Source organism: Apteryx rowi, unplaced genomic scaffold (genome assembly GCF_003343035.1).
Source record: "Apteryx rowi isolate R43461 unplaced genomic scaffold, aptRow1 scaffold_223, whole genome shotgun sequence".
Classification (NCBI taxonomy): Eukaryota; Metazoa; Chordata; class Aves; order Apterygiformes; family Apterygidae; genus Apteryx; species Apteryx rowi.
The window spans coordinates 1,218,294-1,235,387 of record NW_020448564.1 but is presented as its reverse complement, the minus strand read 5'-3'; the positions used below and the strand labels follow the sequence as shown (position 1 = coordinate 1,235,387).

Genomic DNA, 17,094 nt, shown 5'->3' with positions numbered 1-17,094 from the left:
CAATCCCCCTGCTCAGAGATGGTGTTCTCCTGGGGGCTTCCACGAGGCACTTCTGCAACAGCCAGCCAGTGCCCAGATGTGGCTTGGGCAGGCACAGCACTTTCTCACCTACGCAGCAGGAGGAAACATATATGGGGGGAGAGGATGGTAACCAGAAGAAGCTCAGTCAGGATCAGAGATGGGTTTTAGGGAGATTCAGGAAACATGACATTCTTTGCTCACCTGGACAGACTCTGGACTGAGACTTGTGCCCTGTCTTGCCATCCTGTACCTGAGCTCAATGGCACTCTGACACTCACTCTCTAACGTCTTCACTTTCAGCCCTCTTCTCCCCATCTTGGCTAATCCTGGTATTCTGCTGACCCAGAAAGCAATATACAAGCCTTTGGCCTCTTCCTCAGTTTAATCCACAGGGCTTTAGGGTACAGATCATTGGTCAAACTTACAGAGGGCCTGCTATAAAAGAAAAAATTCAAACTGTGCATCATGTGCTCTGCAGTTCTGGGGTCAACAGCAAGAAATTATGTTAATCAAAAAAGTCTCTCACTCCCCCAAGAGGCATCATCCTTTCTTTTTCTTTGTTTTTCACCTCCTTTTGTTCTTCCTATCCCAGCTCTCTCAGAGGTTGCATGGCCTAGAGCAGGGGGCACAGCACAGATGTCCTTTGATGACAGCAGCTGATTTCCTGACTCACAGGACTTGCACACAGCTTCTCAAGATTGCAGCTCACCACCTCCAGCCACAGCTGACATCCCAAACTGCCCCTCCGTGCTGTGGCAGCCCCACAGGGGTCTCCCGCTCTGAAATACACCTTCGGAACCAGGCAAACACCACCTCAGCAGTCGCTCCAGTCATGTTTGTCAGTAAGCCTGCTGCCTTTCTGGAGTCCATTTCCCAGGGCTTAAAATTACAAGTCTAGGGGAAATCCTCTTGCACACCAAGAAAGCAGAGCTGCGATGTTGCAAGGTGATCTGCCTTGACAAGGGAGGGCCCTTTTGGTCTCCTGCTCCGCTTTGTCAAGGCCTTCCCCAAAGAGCCACAAGGTGAAGCCCAGGCTGCTGAGGACAGCTGGGGGACGCTCCAGGTTCAGTCTGTGACCTCCTGCTTTATGCTGCTGACAGGAATGGGAAGCTCTGAGGCTCCAAACTCTGCCATGGAGGGGTCGATGGTTTCCTCTTTCACCTGTACAGCAATGACTAGCAAAAGATAGAAAGAGAGACAAATCAACCCATGCTGCCATGCTTTATCTGCAGCACCCTAGCACCAGTTCTGTTCATACAGATACTCAAATGCCTCTAGTTTCCAGGCTATTTCTTGCAGATCCCTTAGAGAAAGCAGCCCCGTCCTGTTGGAACAAACCAGTTGGTGGTCACAGCAGCAATCAGGATGGGACTGAACTCTGGCAGCATTCAGCTCCCCAAAATGACCTCTCCTAGGGCTGAGGGAGGAAATGCCAGTGTGGTCCATTCCATACCTGCATGGGTCCACACAGGGGAAATTAAACCTCTATGAGCAACTTGGACCCTCATGAGGCTCTGTCCACATGCATGTGAAGCACCTCACTCCTCCCCACTACCTCCCAGGTTTGGCAAGTGACCCAGCTGCCAAATGCTTTTCTGGTCACTGCCTCCCTCAGTGCTCAGCGTGATGGGCTGTGCTCACACGCTGTGACAGCCCCTATAGGAACTGGGATGGGACAGCACATCTTCTGACACCTCCATGTTGTCTCTCCTCCCTAATTGACCTTGCATAGGCACAGACTGCTCAGTAGGGCAGCCAGGCCCTCAGCAGGCATCAGCAGTGCCAAGGCATCTAGCTATACTGGTGCCATTGAACCTCCTAGGAGGCAAAACACCCCAAGGAGAGCAGGTGAAGGCTTTCATCCACTCTCTCCTCAGCCAAGGCAGCAAAGAGTCCCTGCCTTTGGAAAAGTGGAGAAGGACATGGCATAGCTGTCAGCATGCTGCCTTTCCCTGCCTGGGGGCACCCATGACTTAGCTGCTAAGAGGCAGCACAGGCCTCAAGATGGCTGGTGGTGTGCAGGCACACGTGGGAGAGCTGTATGTGCTTGCAGGGTAGAGTCGCTCGCTCCCTTACTCTCATCGGGGGCTGGCTCCGGCAAAGCCTTGCTGGCAGCTTTCGCTTCTCGTTTTGTCTTGGGGCCAGGAGGCTTCTTGATTGTCTGCTTGATGGTGCGGGTTTTAGCAGGTATCTTTTTTCCTTAACAAAAAGATAACAGAGTATGGGGAAAAGCGTGTTTCTTTTCCCTAGAAAAAAATCAGCAACCCTGCTCCACTGAGAAACCAGAGGCCAGCATGACTGACCAGCCAACTGCATCGTCATTATCTGCCAACTTGTTACTCAAAAAAAATGGTCTAATGAAGAAAAACCTCTACATTCATCATCTCAAAATATGCTCCTTCGTCTTCTCCCTCATTAAAGGCAAGGTACTTCAGCATGTGCTTAACTTCCAAGGAGCAGGTCCTGCTGGAGTCTGTTAATAGCTTTGCTTACCTGTCTGGCCTAGCCCTAGGAAATGGGCATGGTGGCTCCAAGGCATGGATACTGTAAGCAATATTATTTTCATTTTTAGATAACAGACTTTATTTTGGTTGAATGTCTTTAGATGTCTTTTCCTCTCTAACCCCTGGCAAGGAATTTCTTGCCTGTCTACACATGATTTGCCACAGCTAACCCCAAATATGACAACAGTGACGACAACAACAACAACAAATGGAACAATAACATCATCCAGCCCCACCACCAGCATCTTCAGCCATCTTAAGACCTTCTTTCCCTCAGCACAAAGCGGCCAAGGCTGTTCTCTAGCTACCCGGCAGCTATGGCAAAGAATCTCCCTCTGACCATGGACATGGTTGGGAAAGCAGCACACCTCATGCCTGGAAGCAAGCTCCATCTACACCTCAGCTGACAGAAAACAGACTACAAAACAGATCCTTCCCACACAAACAGCTCTCAGCTCTCCTAGGCAATGGGGGAAACTAAGAAGGACGAAGCTGTGTTATCAAACCCACAGCTGGCTGAGGGCATCCACAGCAAGACAAGGCCTCTCTCTCCTGCTCTGACAGGACATGGACAGGGTTCCTCTGACTGGGCCCAGCCTGCGAGCGAGCGGGAGGGCGCTAATCAAACATCACTCACTCTTCTTTCCATAGGGTTTCTTCTTCTTCTTGGGCACCTCCTTGGCCTTCACTGGAGCTGTGGGCTCTGTCATGGAGACGAGAGGGAAACGAAAGCCAAGTCCCATAACCAGTAGGTAACTGGGATGAAGTGACATAAGCGAGAAACAAGATATACCCGTTCCCCCCGAGCCAACGCCCTCTCCCCAAGACAACCAGCTGAGGGGAAGGCAGGGCCCTAGTGCTGTGGCTGTGCTCTGCTTCCAGGTGAGGGCCCAGGGCAGCAGGCTGGGGCAACATAGGGGAGAGAGGCCCAACAGAGATTTGGCAGGGGCAGCAAAGAGACAAGTTTTGTAGTTTGGGACAAGAAGAAAAACATCTGCGAAGGTTAGGCAGTGGCCCCCTACATGACAAGGGAAGGAATAAACTCTTGAGAGGGATGCTCTTACCTTTACAGACTTAGTCAGAGAATTGATGGACAGAGAAAAGGGAGTGGGGGCAGAGCTGCCCCTGCTAGCTGGCTGAGGTTGTAGGTATGCTCAATAAAAGGGAGGCTGCACAGGGATAGGACCACCTGGAACTCCTACCCAACTTCAGCAGGAGCAATTCTCTGTTGGCATGCAGGTGGGGAAAGAGAGGGAAACCAAAGCCTCAGGCTGTCTTCTCCCCACCACAGATTCTTCTCTGCCAGCTGCTAGGCTGCGTGGCATCAGAGAAGGACTTGCAGTAGCCAGCACAGATAAAAGAGGTGAGCTTCTCCTCTCCACAAGGCTCCGAAAAGCAGGAGCAACTCACAGAGTAGGAGGAAGGAAACCTTTGCCTCTAGGCTTGAGGTGTAGGAAACCATAGTCAAGCCTTCACTCACCTGCAGAAACAGGTGGTTGAAGCTGGTAACCCGTCAGCTCACACCACCCCACAGGATAAATGTCTGGAGACTCGCAGTCCACCCACTGGTCATATTCGCTGTCCCAGCCATCAAAATGAATGCTGAGGAGACGGTGAACCACACGCTTCACTGTGGCCACGCAGATGAGCCGGGGCTCCATCAAGTCCACTGCTTCCACTTTCATGCCCGCCTTGAAGCCGTGGTTTGGGCAGTCCTGGGCGCAGAAAAAAAATAAAACAAAACACCCAAGGCAATCGCATCCAGTCCAAGCCCCCAACCAGACACCAGTGCCCTAGAACAGCTACAGACTTGCCTCCAGTCTAAAGCAAGTAGAGAAAGAACAAGCCCACATCCAAGCAATGCTAGGGACTTCAACTCCCCCATCCAGTTTTATAGCAGAAGTGAGCATATGAACAGATCCAAGGCCAGCCGTGTCCTTAGTGAATCTCAGCGCAGTGTTGAGAAACGAGAGCCTAAACTAGAAGGAGCAGCATTGCAGCAGTTAAAGGACATCTGATCAAACCCCTAACCTGAGACAGTGCCAGGAAGTCAGAAAAAGAGGCACCGGCCTGAGTGCTGCAGCACAGTTTTGCTGATGCAAAGCAGACCTCCTCTACCCAAGTGTCAGCTGCATTTCCAAAAGGAAAAAAGTGGCGCAGAACCCACCAGTAGCCTAGAGCTCTTAGAAATACTAGAGAATGGCAAGTTACCCTCAGAGCAACCAACACACTGTTACGCCCATGAATGGATGACCCTGCTCGTCACAACCAGCCAAACAAAAACTTTAATAAAGACAGTACACACTTCTCTGCCTTGGACTCTCCTCAGAAGTGCTGACTGCTGGCACAGAGGAGCCCAGGAGAAACACCCAGACCTCCTGTGCTTCTCCTTGCTGATTGCAGGCATCCCTGCATATCTCTTCTCTCAGGCACCACTCACCGTGTTGAAGAGCCGTGCTGGAACAGGTCTTGACTTTGTCCTTTCCAGGTAACTTTCCCAGCTGAAGGTCTTTGCATCTTGCCCTGCAGCAGGAAGAAATGGTCAGAGGGAAAAATGCAGTCACTGGGCAGAAAAGTGGAGGAAAAGACAGAACGGGCAGGAAGGAAACACAGCAACCACTTGCAAGCATTTAATTAATCAGCACATACAGCCTGATGTTGAACATAAATCTACTGCACAGATTCCATGGAAGTCCAGCACCCCCACCCAGTGGGAAAACTGAGAAAAGCACAAGCTGCAAACACTGAATACCCACATCCATCATATATCCAGGCCCCCGAGAAAGGGAAGGAAGAGACAGACAAGAAGTATGTGAAAAACACACCACTAAGAACACTCTTTCTCCCACCAGCAGAAACATCAAAAGGAAAGCAGAAGAGCAGGAGAATACTGGACTGAAAATGCTGTCACACAGAAAGTCAGAGCAAACCTTTTTGGACGGTCAGATAAGACAGTAAAAAAGCTCCTAAACTGACTGTAACTCCAGATTTTTCAGGAATAAGTCAGTCTCACATTTATTCATACAAGAACAGAGGTGACTCCTGCCATTTGTAAAATGAAGTCATGCAGCAATGGCTCTGCTTAACCCTTCCCACCCTCTTTGTCCTTAAATTTGGGGACCGTACATTTGTCCTGCTCATCCTCCAGGAGCTAGCCCACAGGTCATTAATGCCCTCTGGAGATGTTACTTCCTTCCACTGAGTACCAAGATTTGGTATATAGGCCAAGCTCAAGTGGACTGGCCTTCTGAACCAGCTCTAGCTCCCAAAAAAACAGGCAGGTTGGGACATTGTGGTTCTGGTTCATCCAAACCTGACACCTCTCAGAAAAGCACAGCCCAGTGGCTTCTGTGTGCAGGTTTATTCCTGAGGGCAGACAGGTCCAAACCTCACCTTTTGGAGGGGTCAGATCGATGCTGTTCTTCTGGCAGAAGTTGACGGGGAAGATGGCATGCGAAGAGGCATGGTAGCAGAACCAGTCAGAGCCATCTGCAGATGTGGCTCCATCAATGCTGATCATAAGATACCCATCCAAGAGGACCTGTGACAGAAGTGAAAGGGCACGAGTAGAGCTTAGCTTGCTCTAAAGCCTCTCTTCTCAAAGGATCCCCCAAGAGTCCCCATGGCTGGATCACAATTGCCCCTAGGTAGTACAAAGCAATATTATATGCACCAGGATGTGTAGCAGCTTCTTGTGGTATGTTAGTCAGCACAAGCTAATCCCCAAAGCAGCTGTTCCTGCAGGACTGGGACTAACATCAATGATCTTGTAAAAAGAAGGAAGATATAAATGGTCAGGAGCTCTGTCCTCTCTCAGAGAGGGACTCTACTGGCAGCCCAGAGTCCCTCTACACCAGCCAGGTGATGGGTTTGTTAGAGGGCTGAAAGGAAGGGCACCACTTTCAACTGCATCAGGACTTGTCCCACCCTGCCACTCACTGGTAATTGGTGCCTATCAAACGTGATAGGCATGACTGTCCTAACACCTTCACATTTCAGAGCAGCAGCTGAAGAAAACGTTTTCTGGACAAAGGACTTTCCTAGCATCCCCTTGCCAAACCTTGTGCATCAGAGTCCTCTGTTGTGGGCTCTACAAGAGCAGACAGCTTCTTGAGGGAGCAGAAAAAGCTCACAGCAATACTACACTTCAAGACATGCAAAGCATCTCATTGAGAAAAGCTGGCTGAACCATTTACTCCCTACACTAGCACAGGAGCAGAGCTCATCACCACCTCATGAGCAAATACAGCAGGAGAGGCACCCATCCTCAGCTTCCCACACAGAGGAATGCCGCCCATTAACTTACACACCACTCCCCACACAAAGCTCACTTCACAAACCTTCCCCCAGTCCTTTCTCTTCTCAAGGCAGAACTGCAGAGGCCTCTCTTTAGGCCCTCCAGGAATTGCCATGAGTCTCCTGTGAGAGCAGATCTTTCCTACTGAGTGTCCAAGGGTGAGGGAGAGGTGGTTGCCAACCACATGCTGGAGAGGTAGCTTGCAGGCCAAACATGTTCATCTTCATGTTGTCCTCTGAGGCATGCATGGACAACTGCTGGTCTCATCAGCCTGTCAGACCACTGAGCTAACACCCCAGTCTCGTCCACACACCTGCTGCCTACCTCTGTCTGATAGCCCCTCTTTACAGCCCTCTCCTCTCTCAGAGGAACTCCTACCCAGTCTTGTCTGTTTGCAAAGGTCTGAGGAGAGGCTGGGATGTCTCAGGTAAACACAGCAGAGCCCCTTCCCTGCCCCCAATCAACCTTACCTTACAAACAGTGGCCACACAAATGTTGCCCAGATTGAGGGGGTCAATGGCCTCCAGTTTCATGCCTTCCTCAAACCATCCGCCTTCAGCATAGACAGCCCGTACCTAAGGGAGACCATAGGCATATCATGTGCTATGGGAAAGTCCCATCCTGACACCAACTGCCCCAAGCGTAAATAGGATTAGAGCTTCTTTAGTTGGCTCAGCCCAAGCTGGAAAGGGAGAGAAAGAACAAAAAAACCAAGAAATACAAAGAGAGAACCAGCCCAATGCTGTCTCTGTGCTAGCCAGCCCCTGCCAAGGCCTTGGCCAGTCACAGAGCTAGGCCCAGCACCCAGTCTCTGCTCCACAGCAAAGCAAACCTCCTCCCAATCTTAATGCTTACCAATATGATCCAACCCCTTGTTGGAACTCGTCTCTCCCATGCAACCATCTTCCCTCACCCACTCAGAGCTCCAAGCAACTGCTCACCCTCCAGTTGAGTCCCTCAGTCTGGTATTGTCTTTTGGTTCTTCCATCTTTCTATTTTCTCTTACCCTGCCAAATCTCAGCCTTCACACCGCAATTACCTCACTGCCCCATAGCTGTAAGGGGGACAAGCAAGTCACCCTCAACAACCCACAGAGCATCATATACCCAAGGAGGAAGTGGTATCATTGCTTCCTTTGCTGTGGCCACAGAAAGGGAGGGTTGTCCTACCTTCTTGAAGAGATAGGGGACAGCATCGCAGTAAATCTTCCGGAAAGTCGGATGGTTCGCCATGTCACTGCGCTTTTCTTCTGTGAGGAACAGAAGAAAGAGGTGAGAAACCTGAAGCAACTGCAGTAAGAAAATATCCTGACTATTATTTATCTGGTGAGAGTTTGACAGCTATAAAAGCTAGATCAGAGACCATGGTAAGAGTGATAAAAAGAACAAGCAGGTCAGTCCATCTACAGCTTCCCATAACATGGGCTGGGAGGCAGAGCTTGCTGAGAAAAAGATGGCTGATCTTCCTGAGCACCAGTGATAACACCACTATATGCAGTTGTAATCACCAGGGAGAGGCAGCAAGGAAGCAGGAGAGACAAAACAAAAAGGATCAACAAGGTGAGCAGCTCCAGAGCTCAAGTCTTGCTTTTTCTGGCAGACTAAGCTAAGCTAAGCAAGAATTCTTGTGTTAAGTCCAGACAAAAATCTCAGAAAAACACAACCTGGTGGTATCCAATCTTACAGAAACCAGCATGAATTTTCTTAAAAAGACCATAAACATCTGATGTTGCAGACTATGCACTCTCACACTGCAGGGACAGACTACCTGCTTCAGGTGAGAAACCCTACAATCTCTGTGTCCAAACCTGTGACAATGAACTGCTCAGCTTTTGTCTATCCAGGGGATAAAGTGGCAAATGTGTGGCTGTGCAGACCTTATCCATCTGGTCCCAAAGTAACTGCCTGGCTCCCAGCATGTCAAGACTGGTGCCAACAGCAGGGACCAGGCAGCTCATAGCAAACCAGGAGATGCCTGTGGTGGCCTGGTCCCTACCTGTCTTCTTCATGCTGTGGCCCACCCTCCGTGACCAGCCCACAGGATGGATGAGAGGGCTCCACATGTGGCACCAGAAGTCGTCATCGCTGTCACCGTCCTCGTAGAGGAGCCTCAGTCGGCCCCCGATCACTGTGTCCACCACTGCCATGCGTGTCCGGGACACGTGGTTCTTGTCCACCACCTCCACCCGCATGCCTTGCCGGAACGAGTATTTCATGCTCTCCGCCATCTGGCAACAATCAACAAAGGAGGGGAGATCAATCACCCCTGGTGTCTTCTTCCTCCAAACACCTCAGAGTGCAGCTTTCCCCACAGACATCCTGACTGACTTCCTGCACTGCCCAAAGCTGACTGGGAGACACCTCTGGGAAAAGATGTATGGAAGCAGACTCATCAAGGGGATGGGGAACTGCTAGCCCCACGCACAACAGCACGGCTGGACACTTGCACCCCAAGTCTCCCCTGTCCTACGGCTTCACAACAGCTCTCCCCATTCTTGCGCAGCAGCTATGCTTGGCCAATGCCCTGAGTAAATGTTCTGGAAGGTGAGAAGTGATGAATAGCTCATCTGAAGAAGTCATAAGCATCATTTCTGTTTAGCAGGAACTGGGTGGGGAATTAGGTGCCTTTTTCAGTCATGAAAGCAGCCGTAAGAGTTTTAACATTGGCAGTGGTCAGAGAGATCTAGTTTCCCAACGGGCAACGGGATTTTCAGTAGTCTTTAAAAGAGGTCAGGCCCTTGCTTTCACCTTTTCACTGTGATCAAGTGTTGAACAAGAAGATAATCCTATCTGCCACTCCACCTCCAATGCCAAAGCTGCTCTACAGACTGACCTAAAGGCCCAAGCACATAAAGTCACTGGCTGCCTTCTGACAGATTTTTGGAGACCTTTGGTTTATTAATATAGCATAGGCCTACTGATCCATAAATACTCAAAGGCATTTATAGAACACCTGACATTTTGGCACTGGAGATCCCAGAATGCTGTGGAGGCACTGAGAACCACAGCTCAAAATGGATTCAATGGACACATGAATAGGCCCACATTTGAGTCCAGAAAAGTCTTTAAGGGAAGGTTCCCCTCTTCCACCTCCTGTTTTTCATCAGGTGGGAGTGAGGAAGTTCGAAGAAGAAAGATACTGACAACATCAGTCTCCCTCTAGCACTTCCCTGCCATGATGGGAGCTCTCAGGTACACAGTGCGGCTTAGGAACAAACAGCTCCTAAAAACCTCCCAACTTCCTGAGAAGCAACAAAGGAAGCACAAACTACACCAAGCTCAGAGTTACCAGTTACCCTGCACAGAGACAAATCCCATCACCTGTCTTCTTGCCTGCCAGCTCTGGGATCATCTTCCTTATCTGCAGTTCGCCGAAGCTGCCAGCCAGGGGAGAATCTCTCCTCCCACTTCTGCCTGGAGAATGTCTAACCTCAGTGCAGACTACATGAAACAACCACAAGAGCTGCAAAGCTCTCAGGGCCACTTGCACAACTGTTTCTGTGCACTTTGAGGGAGCCTGTGCCCCTCATTCCCTAGCAGGCTGCTCTCTTACCAGGGCTGAAGGAAAGGTTTTTTGACTTGCATAGCCCTGAAACACGGCAGAATAACACCAGGTGGAGCTTCCTTGGCCTCTACCTTCAGCAAAAGAAAATTTATCCCCAGTATTTTGCAGCAACTATGTGACAACAGCTTTTACACCCTTCTATGACCCAAAGGGGAAACTGGTGTGCTAACAGGGCCGGGGGACTGTGCCATTACCCACAGCATTGTGACAGACGTATTCCGAGCACAGCCAAGCACTCACTGCCCCCCATCCTTCCCTGCAACTGCTCTCCTGTCCAGGAGTTGCGCAGATCAGAATGAGGAGAGATGTTCCACACATCTCCTGGCTTTGTTTCCACACAAAACAGCCTTCTGCATTTACCTTGATGTGGAAATCCACAGGGATGGTCCTGGCTCCCACCAGCTTTTTCATGAGGTAACCCCTCCAGTCAGTGTACTTGGCATGGATACCTATACAGGCACAGCATAAAAAGTGCATCTTTATGGCAATCAGAGTTTCAGCACTGTACTAGACATTTCTTCCTCTCTGAAGAGAGTCCATCTGCATTAAAAGGCCTTCTTCACATTCAGACCCCGTACCTGGCTCTCAGGCAGACAGATTCTGTGAGCTGGCCCCAGCAACAGGCTGTAAGGGACCATTGTTACAGAACCGACTGTGCCAAGCAGACATCCAACTCCACTGATGGAGATGTGGAAGTGGTATTACAGAAAAACACACAAGTTATACCTAACAAATCTCAGTGTTGCCAGAATCCTGCTAAATTAGCATCCCTCTCCTGCTCACTGAGCAGGGACTGTGGCTAATGTACTCCCAGAGACAACTGCCCAGGATGTAGGGCCATGGAGTTCCCCCAAAGGCTGTCTGGCCGCTGTGTTGGTCAGGAGGAACCTGCATCAGCCTCTGTCCACAGGCCTGACACCAGCTCTGCATCCAGCACCCTTTGGGACAGTCACAGGGAGATGCAGCAGAATTTCCCCTGCTTCCCGGAAGACTAAAGCCTCTTATAACTCAGAGCACAGATGGAGCTGCAGTCCCACATATGATGGGAATGTCTGCCCCACTGTACTAGAGATAAACCAAGGTTTCTCCACACCGAGATACATGCTGACCTCTCTCATCCCACACTCACTCTGTGGTGGCACCAGGATTTTGCTGTTGATGGCACACCAGCCAATGGGATGAATATCCACTGTGCCCAAATTGCACCAGAAATCGTGGCCGGCATCGTTCTCAAAGCCCTCATATCGCAGAAGGGCCCTGTACCCTGCCAGGACAGAGCAGACAACCAGAGAAAGGCATTAAACACCAAGCATTTCTCCCCTCCCCATTGGGTACCACAGGCTTATTCCCTACAACATGGCTTTTAGCTTTGCATAGTTTATCAGGGCTTCTCCAACCCTTCTCCTGGAGGCAAAGTCATCCCCACAAAGAGCCCAGCAACTGGAAAAACATCCAGATGCTGGTTTACTCCCACCCCAAACCATGATATTTCCAGCTCCAAGACTTCTCAGCAGCTGCAGAGCTTCAAAGAGCTAATATTTTGCCTGACCAGCTATACTCAGCTCTCTAAAGCTTCTCTTTGAAGTTAGCTGTCCTGGCCACCAGGAGCTATATTGGAGGCATACCTGCAGTCTGGATGACGGAGGCAATCCAATATACTCGACTGGGGAGCACAGCGTCACTGTTCAGCACTTCTACTTTCATACCTTTCACCACATCGTCCCACTGATCAAAGAGTGGCACCTGAAGAATTGAGGCAGCCATGAAGGGAGGGAGGCATTCACAGTCAGAGCAGGGCTCAGACCTTTGTTCTAGCTTTCAAAGCCACGTTTTAGGCAGCTATGCTTTCACCAAGTTTGTATGCCTTACCCTTTCTGAATCTGCAGACAGCCTGAAACACAACTGAACTGTCCTGGTCATCTCAGAGGAGTGTTAGTGTAGGATCCCAAAAGCCAGAAAACTGTATAGCAACACTTCACTGCCAACTGTCCTATTATCCCAAAGTAGCTGTTGCCATTCCTCTACAGTATCCAAGTCCTTAATCATCAGGAAAACTGCCATGTTTTCCTGACATATCCTCAAGATGCACAAGTTTTGTCAATACTATCACAGATTGCAACTCAAAAGGAGTGGGAGAAGTGAGTTTTAATATGCAGAGAGGACAGGCTGCTATAATACCTAGAAATCACCATTCTTCCATTGAATTGCCTTGGCCACTTGGCCCACAAGGATTGTAAATCAATGTGACAGCAAATGGACATGTTGGAGGGGCAGCTGCTGCCAGGTCCAGATGAGCTGAGTTCCTCCCTGCACATCACCCTGGGGTGTCCCCACCCACACAACATGCAAAGGCAGTTGGGAGCTTTCTGCTACCTGACACGCCCCCCCCCAGGCACCAGAACTGGTTCTGTCCCCAGCCAGCACTGACCCATCGCCACTGGCAGTGCTTCTGTCAAGTCCCTGTCTGCTTCCTCTCCAAAACTCATGAGCCCTCTGTGGGATCCCCATCCTCAGCTGGGAAGAGCTGCCAGCTTCCTTCCTTGCATCAGCTGGGGCCCAATAACTAGCTTCCCCAGTCTCTCCCCACCACTTGTCACAGGAGGAGGACAGGAGAGCCCCATACATACATATCCCATGCACAATGCAAGGCACAGTGAGGAAGGAGGACTCACGTGTTTGAAGCAGCTGACGGGAGCTGCCTTAAAGCCATGCTCTTGCAGGTACTTTCCCCAGTCAAAGCCCAGGACGAGTGCTGTGAGCGGACATGAGAGAAGAACATCAGGTGAGGGGGTTGTAGGAGAGGCACTGAGCACATGGACTGAGGCTTACGACCACACTGGGGGCGCTGCTCTGGGAGCAGAGCGCTCTGCCCCAGCACACAGGGGCTCTGGATTCCAGTGTATTTTCTCTGGAGGGGAACTAGATCCCACAAACCCATGGGGACCAGCCCCTACAGAGGTCAAAGTAATTATTAATCCCTGCCATCTCTTGCTCTTCTGGGAGGATAATAAAAGGGGTCAGAATCCAGTCCAGGGCTGAAGTACTCTAGGGAGAGTAGGAACCGCATCCTGTCTGCTCTAAACCACTCTGCAGCTTTGCTTCTCAGTGCCTTCACTGCAGAGCCACATCAGCAGTGCTTGCTTCCCCAGAGGGTGCTGGGGAAATTGCAGTGAAGCACTCTGATATTATTCCCACAGACATTTCTGACTCAAGGCCACAGCTTTGCTCCAGCTGCAAAGTCAGCCCAGGGAGCAGTCCCTGCTGCCAGCCCAGGGACTCTCTTTTACCAAGGTGGCGGTTTGCTACTCTTTGAGCTGTAGCAACACAGGGTCTATAAAGCTGACCAGTGAATGACTGGTTAATAACAACTCCCCCACGGGCAATGGGGCAGTGAACGGTGGGGTGCAGTGGCACACCTTTAAATCAGCTTTGCCAGCAGGCGCCAACATCTCATGGGACTGCGACTACAGAGCTAACACACCAGGACAAGCTCTGGTCAAGGAAACGCAACGAGCAAGGATGGGGCTGCAACAGTGAATGGGCAGCAACCCACTAATGCTCTGTTAGCACAGGCAGGGAGAGGGAACGGGGACATGCCCTGCATCAGAGTGATCCACACAAATGGTTCTGGCATAAGGCTGTATGCAGAGGGGAGGGAAAGGACTGCAGAATTTGCAGCCCTCAAGGAGTCCCTGTTTTTGCAGCTCTCAGAGTGCACCTCCTCCTGCATTGCCTACACTCACCATCCTGGCCTGTCAGCGTCCCATCTGCCAGCTGCCCTGTGCCCTGCGAATGGAGGAAGGCCCCAATCTTGGCAGACCAGGCTGCCTTGTGCAGGACTTTAGCTTTCTTTGTTGGTGGCTTCCCCTACAAAAGAAGGAAAATCAGAACCACGAGGCAAAGGAGGGAAAAGGAAGCCAGGCCCTGCAGCTGGCCAGCAGGGGGTAAACCTCTATCTTGGGATGATTTTAAGATCATTACAATTTTTACTAATGCTCAAAGAAACAAGAAGAAACAGCAGGTAAAACAAAACTGTGCCCTTCCTTCTAAGAAGTGCCACTTTTCAGCTGGCACGTTTTCTTTGGGGATCACAGGCCAGAATAACAAGCCACTGGTAATGGCTGTCAGCTATCTGGCTAGACAGCAAGCACCTCTGCTGTGCACAGGCACATCCCGTTCCATTCCCAGGAAAAAAGGAAAGATTTTGACTCACCTGCAGCCTGGCCAGGATGCTGGCCTTCTTGGAGTTTGAAGAGTAGCTTCTGGAGCAGGAGACACTGCAGAAGCGTTTGGTCTTGGAGAAGAAAGCCTCCCTGGTGCCCACGATCCCACACATCTCACATACAGCTGGCAGAAGAGGGAAGGCACAAAAATATGTGAGCAGCTGGCAGGGCTGATGAACTACAAAGACCAGTAGTCTGATCTAGTAGACTAAGCCCAGGTAACCCTCTTTGCACCTAGCAGTTCCCCCAGGTAACCCAGAAAATGCAGCTTCAACCCAGTTCTGCTCCCAAACCATAGTCAAGATGCAGTCACATGCCCTTTGGCTTCCCCCAGCAAAAATTCCAGTCCTTTTCCTCTCTATCACACATATGCTTTAGGAGTGGGAAGGCAGCACAGTACCTGGCTCAGAGCCACTGTCCTCTGTTAGCCGGCCTGTGGATGGAGGGTGCTGGTGCAGAGGGGAGGTTGGAAGCTCTCCAGCTTCCCGGTCCACCACCTCGTCATCACTAGACTCATCCAGGCATGAACTGCTGTCACTGCCCATGCTGCTGTTGTAGCCCCGGAAGCTGTCGTAACCTCCAAAGATGTCCAAGTTGTCATCCTCATCGTCATCGTCTTCCTCCTCCATCCGCTCCAAAGGTGAAGTCTTGTGGCAGAAGGGAGACACCAACTAGCAAAAGAACCAGTCTGCTTTAAAACACGCATTTTACACCCCACAACAAGCCTGCCTTCGCTGCCAGGACCCCCTGGACCAGGGACAGACCTTGGTGAGCGAGGAGTCCATGTAACAAACTCAGATGCAAGAGTCTGAATCCATAGCAGGGAAGTTATTTCCCCTCACACAGGTTCCTTTACAGGTATTTCACATGATGCATTTTGCTTTTACGGGGCAAACAAACACAGCTGCAGCTACATGGAAAAAGGCTTGAGGAACAGATGAGACTATGCCCTTCCAGGCACTGCCTCTCCCAAAAGCAACACAGCAGTGCAGACACCATCAACAATAACAGCTAAGGTCACCACAAGCTTCCAGCACAGAAGACAAAGCTTCAAACTCTGGCGACTGTAGCCCACAAAACCAGTTCAGCTTGGGTGTCAACAAAACAAACCCGACTTTGGAGAAAGTTCGTGTGCTAGGGAAATGACTTAGTCCAGAACTGACCTAAGTTCAGAAGCTGTATCAGCAGGAAGACAGAACAACTTTTGTTAACAGTCTTTTCCTATAACCAGATCTGTCTGCACCTACACATCTTCACAAGCTCTTCATACTAATCGATCCAATCCAAGGACAAGTCCCACCCTGTTACAGCAAGAGAGCAGAGAGGCAGCGATTGACCAAAAGGCTCAGAAGTCCGGTGACTATTTTTCAGACTAGAAGAATCCTGAACTGGGCTCCAAATAAGGGCAAAAGAAGCTGGCAAAAGGTGTTAGCAGTTCAGGAAAGAGCAGCAAGAAGTCAGCATCAGCACAGGGAGTGAGGGAAGAGAAAGATGGATTAGAGCAGCAAGGTGAGGCACCAGGAGACAGCTGTTCATCCAAGTAGGCAGCAACTAAGGATCAGCAGCAAATCCATCCCTTTTCAGTGCTAAATTCCCACCAGTTCATGGCTCCTGCATAGTATTACAGAGACATAAACAGGAAGATAACAGACTTCACTCACTGCTGTCTCCCCACATCCTCCTTTGCTTTCACAAAAAACAAACCCAAGCTGCCTAGGTTGTTCCCTGAACGTCAGGGCTGCTTTCCTGCAGGTCTGCATCCTCAGGTGGTGTTCCTGATGTCTAAAGGGGACTGGACTCTCTCAGAGAGCACATTCGTCTCTATCTTGCCCCTTTCTGGGTGCTCACCTTCATTTAGCTCATAAGAAACGAGTATCTCTGGATCGTTACTCTTCCACAAAACGTGACTGAGAACTTGCAGGCGTCTTACAGACTCCCAGGGCCGACAGGCGAGGACAGCACCACCCGTAATCCCATCTCCTCAGAGAGGGGAGGCAGGCGCAGAGGCCGGTCCTGCCCGGGGTCGGGCAGGCCCCGCTCCTCCCGCCCCCAGCAGCAGCCCGGCCCCAGGCAGCGCGAAGGCGGGGGCGGGGCGAAGAGCCACGCCGGTTACCACAACAATACGGCGGCCACGAGGAGGAGGAGGAGGAGGAGGAAAAGGAGGCCTGCTCGCCCCGGCTCCGGGCAGCCGTTACCCCGCCACCACGGCCCAGGCCTCGCCCCCTCCCTCAGGGTACCGCGTGGCCCAGGCCTCCCCGCCCGCTGCTCCAGGGCTTCCCCCAGCACCCGGCAGGCCGCACCGCAGCTGCGGGACCGGCAGCCTTTCCTTGGCCCGGCTCCGGCTCCGGCTCCGGCCCCGGCGCGGCGCCTCTCACCTCCCCCCGCTCCTGCTCCATGGTTCCCGCAACGCCGCTAGCCCGCCTCACGCGCGGAGAGCGCGTCCCCGCTCCAGCGGCACAGCTGACTGGCGGGAGGGAGGAACCAA

At 51.2% G+C, this 17,094-nt stretch overlaps 1 protein-coding gene across 6 annotated transcripts; it reads right to left on the bottom strand.

The window, feature by feature from the left end:
- Positions 1-384: 384 nt before the first annotated feature.
- L3MBTL2 (L3MBTL2, polycomb repressive complex 1 subunit) lies at positions 385-17,073 on the bottom strand. Of its 6 annotated transcripts, none has more exons than XM_026065086.1 (17): positions 16,985-17,073; positions 15,010-15,280; positions 14,600-14,733; positions 14,130-14,253; positions 13,059-13,138; positions 12,012-12,129; positions 11,516-11,650; positions 10,747-10,835; positions 8,818-9,049; positions 7,992-8,071; positions 7,293-7,397; positions 5,919-6,066; positions 4,966-5,048; positions 4,006-4,240; positions 3,163-3,228; positions 2,098-2,220; positions 385-1,196 (listed from the first exon to the last, which is right to left on the bottom strand). In XM_026065086.1, the coding sequence occupies exons 1-17, from the start codon at positions 17,003-17,005 to the stop codon at positions 1,087-1,089; spliced, it is 2,154 nt and encodes a 717-aa protein (XP_025920871.1). In that variant the 5' UTR covers positions 17,006-17,073; the 3' UTR covers positions 385-1,086. The 6 variants fall into 6 exon arrangements, with proteins under 6 accessions (XP_025920871.1, XP_025920875.1, XP_025920876.1 ...); XM_026065088.1 differs by having other exon boundaries at positions 1,087-1,196; positions 15,010-15,256; positions 16,985-17,049; XM_026065089.1 differs by lacking the exon at positions 16,985-17,073 and adding an exon at positions 16,458-16,789 and having other exon boundaries at positions 1,087-1,196; positions 15,010-15,256.
- Between the last annotated feature and the right edge of the window lie 21 nt (positions 17,074-17,094).

What these genes read in the sequence shown, in the direction of transcription:
- L3MBTL2 (XM_026065086.1), bottom strand. Translation starts at nt 17,005, where the DNA reads ATGGAGCAGGAGCGGGGGGAG. An exon ending in GTGTGGCCACTGTTTGTAAG is followed by an intron (nt 6,067 to 7,292) that starts GTAAGGTTGATT and finishes CTTCTGTCACAG; the next exon opens with GTCCTCTTGGATGGGTATCT. An exon ending in GGAGCCAGCCCCCGATGAGA is followed by an intron (nt 1,197 to 2,097) that starts GTAAGGGAGCGA and finishes ATCTTTTGCTAG; the next exon opens with TCATTGCTGTACAGGTGAAA.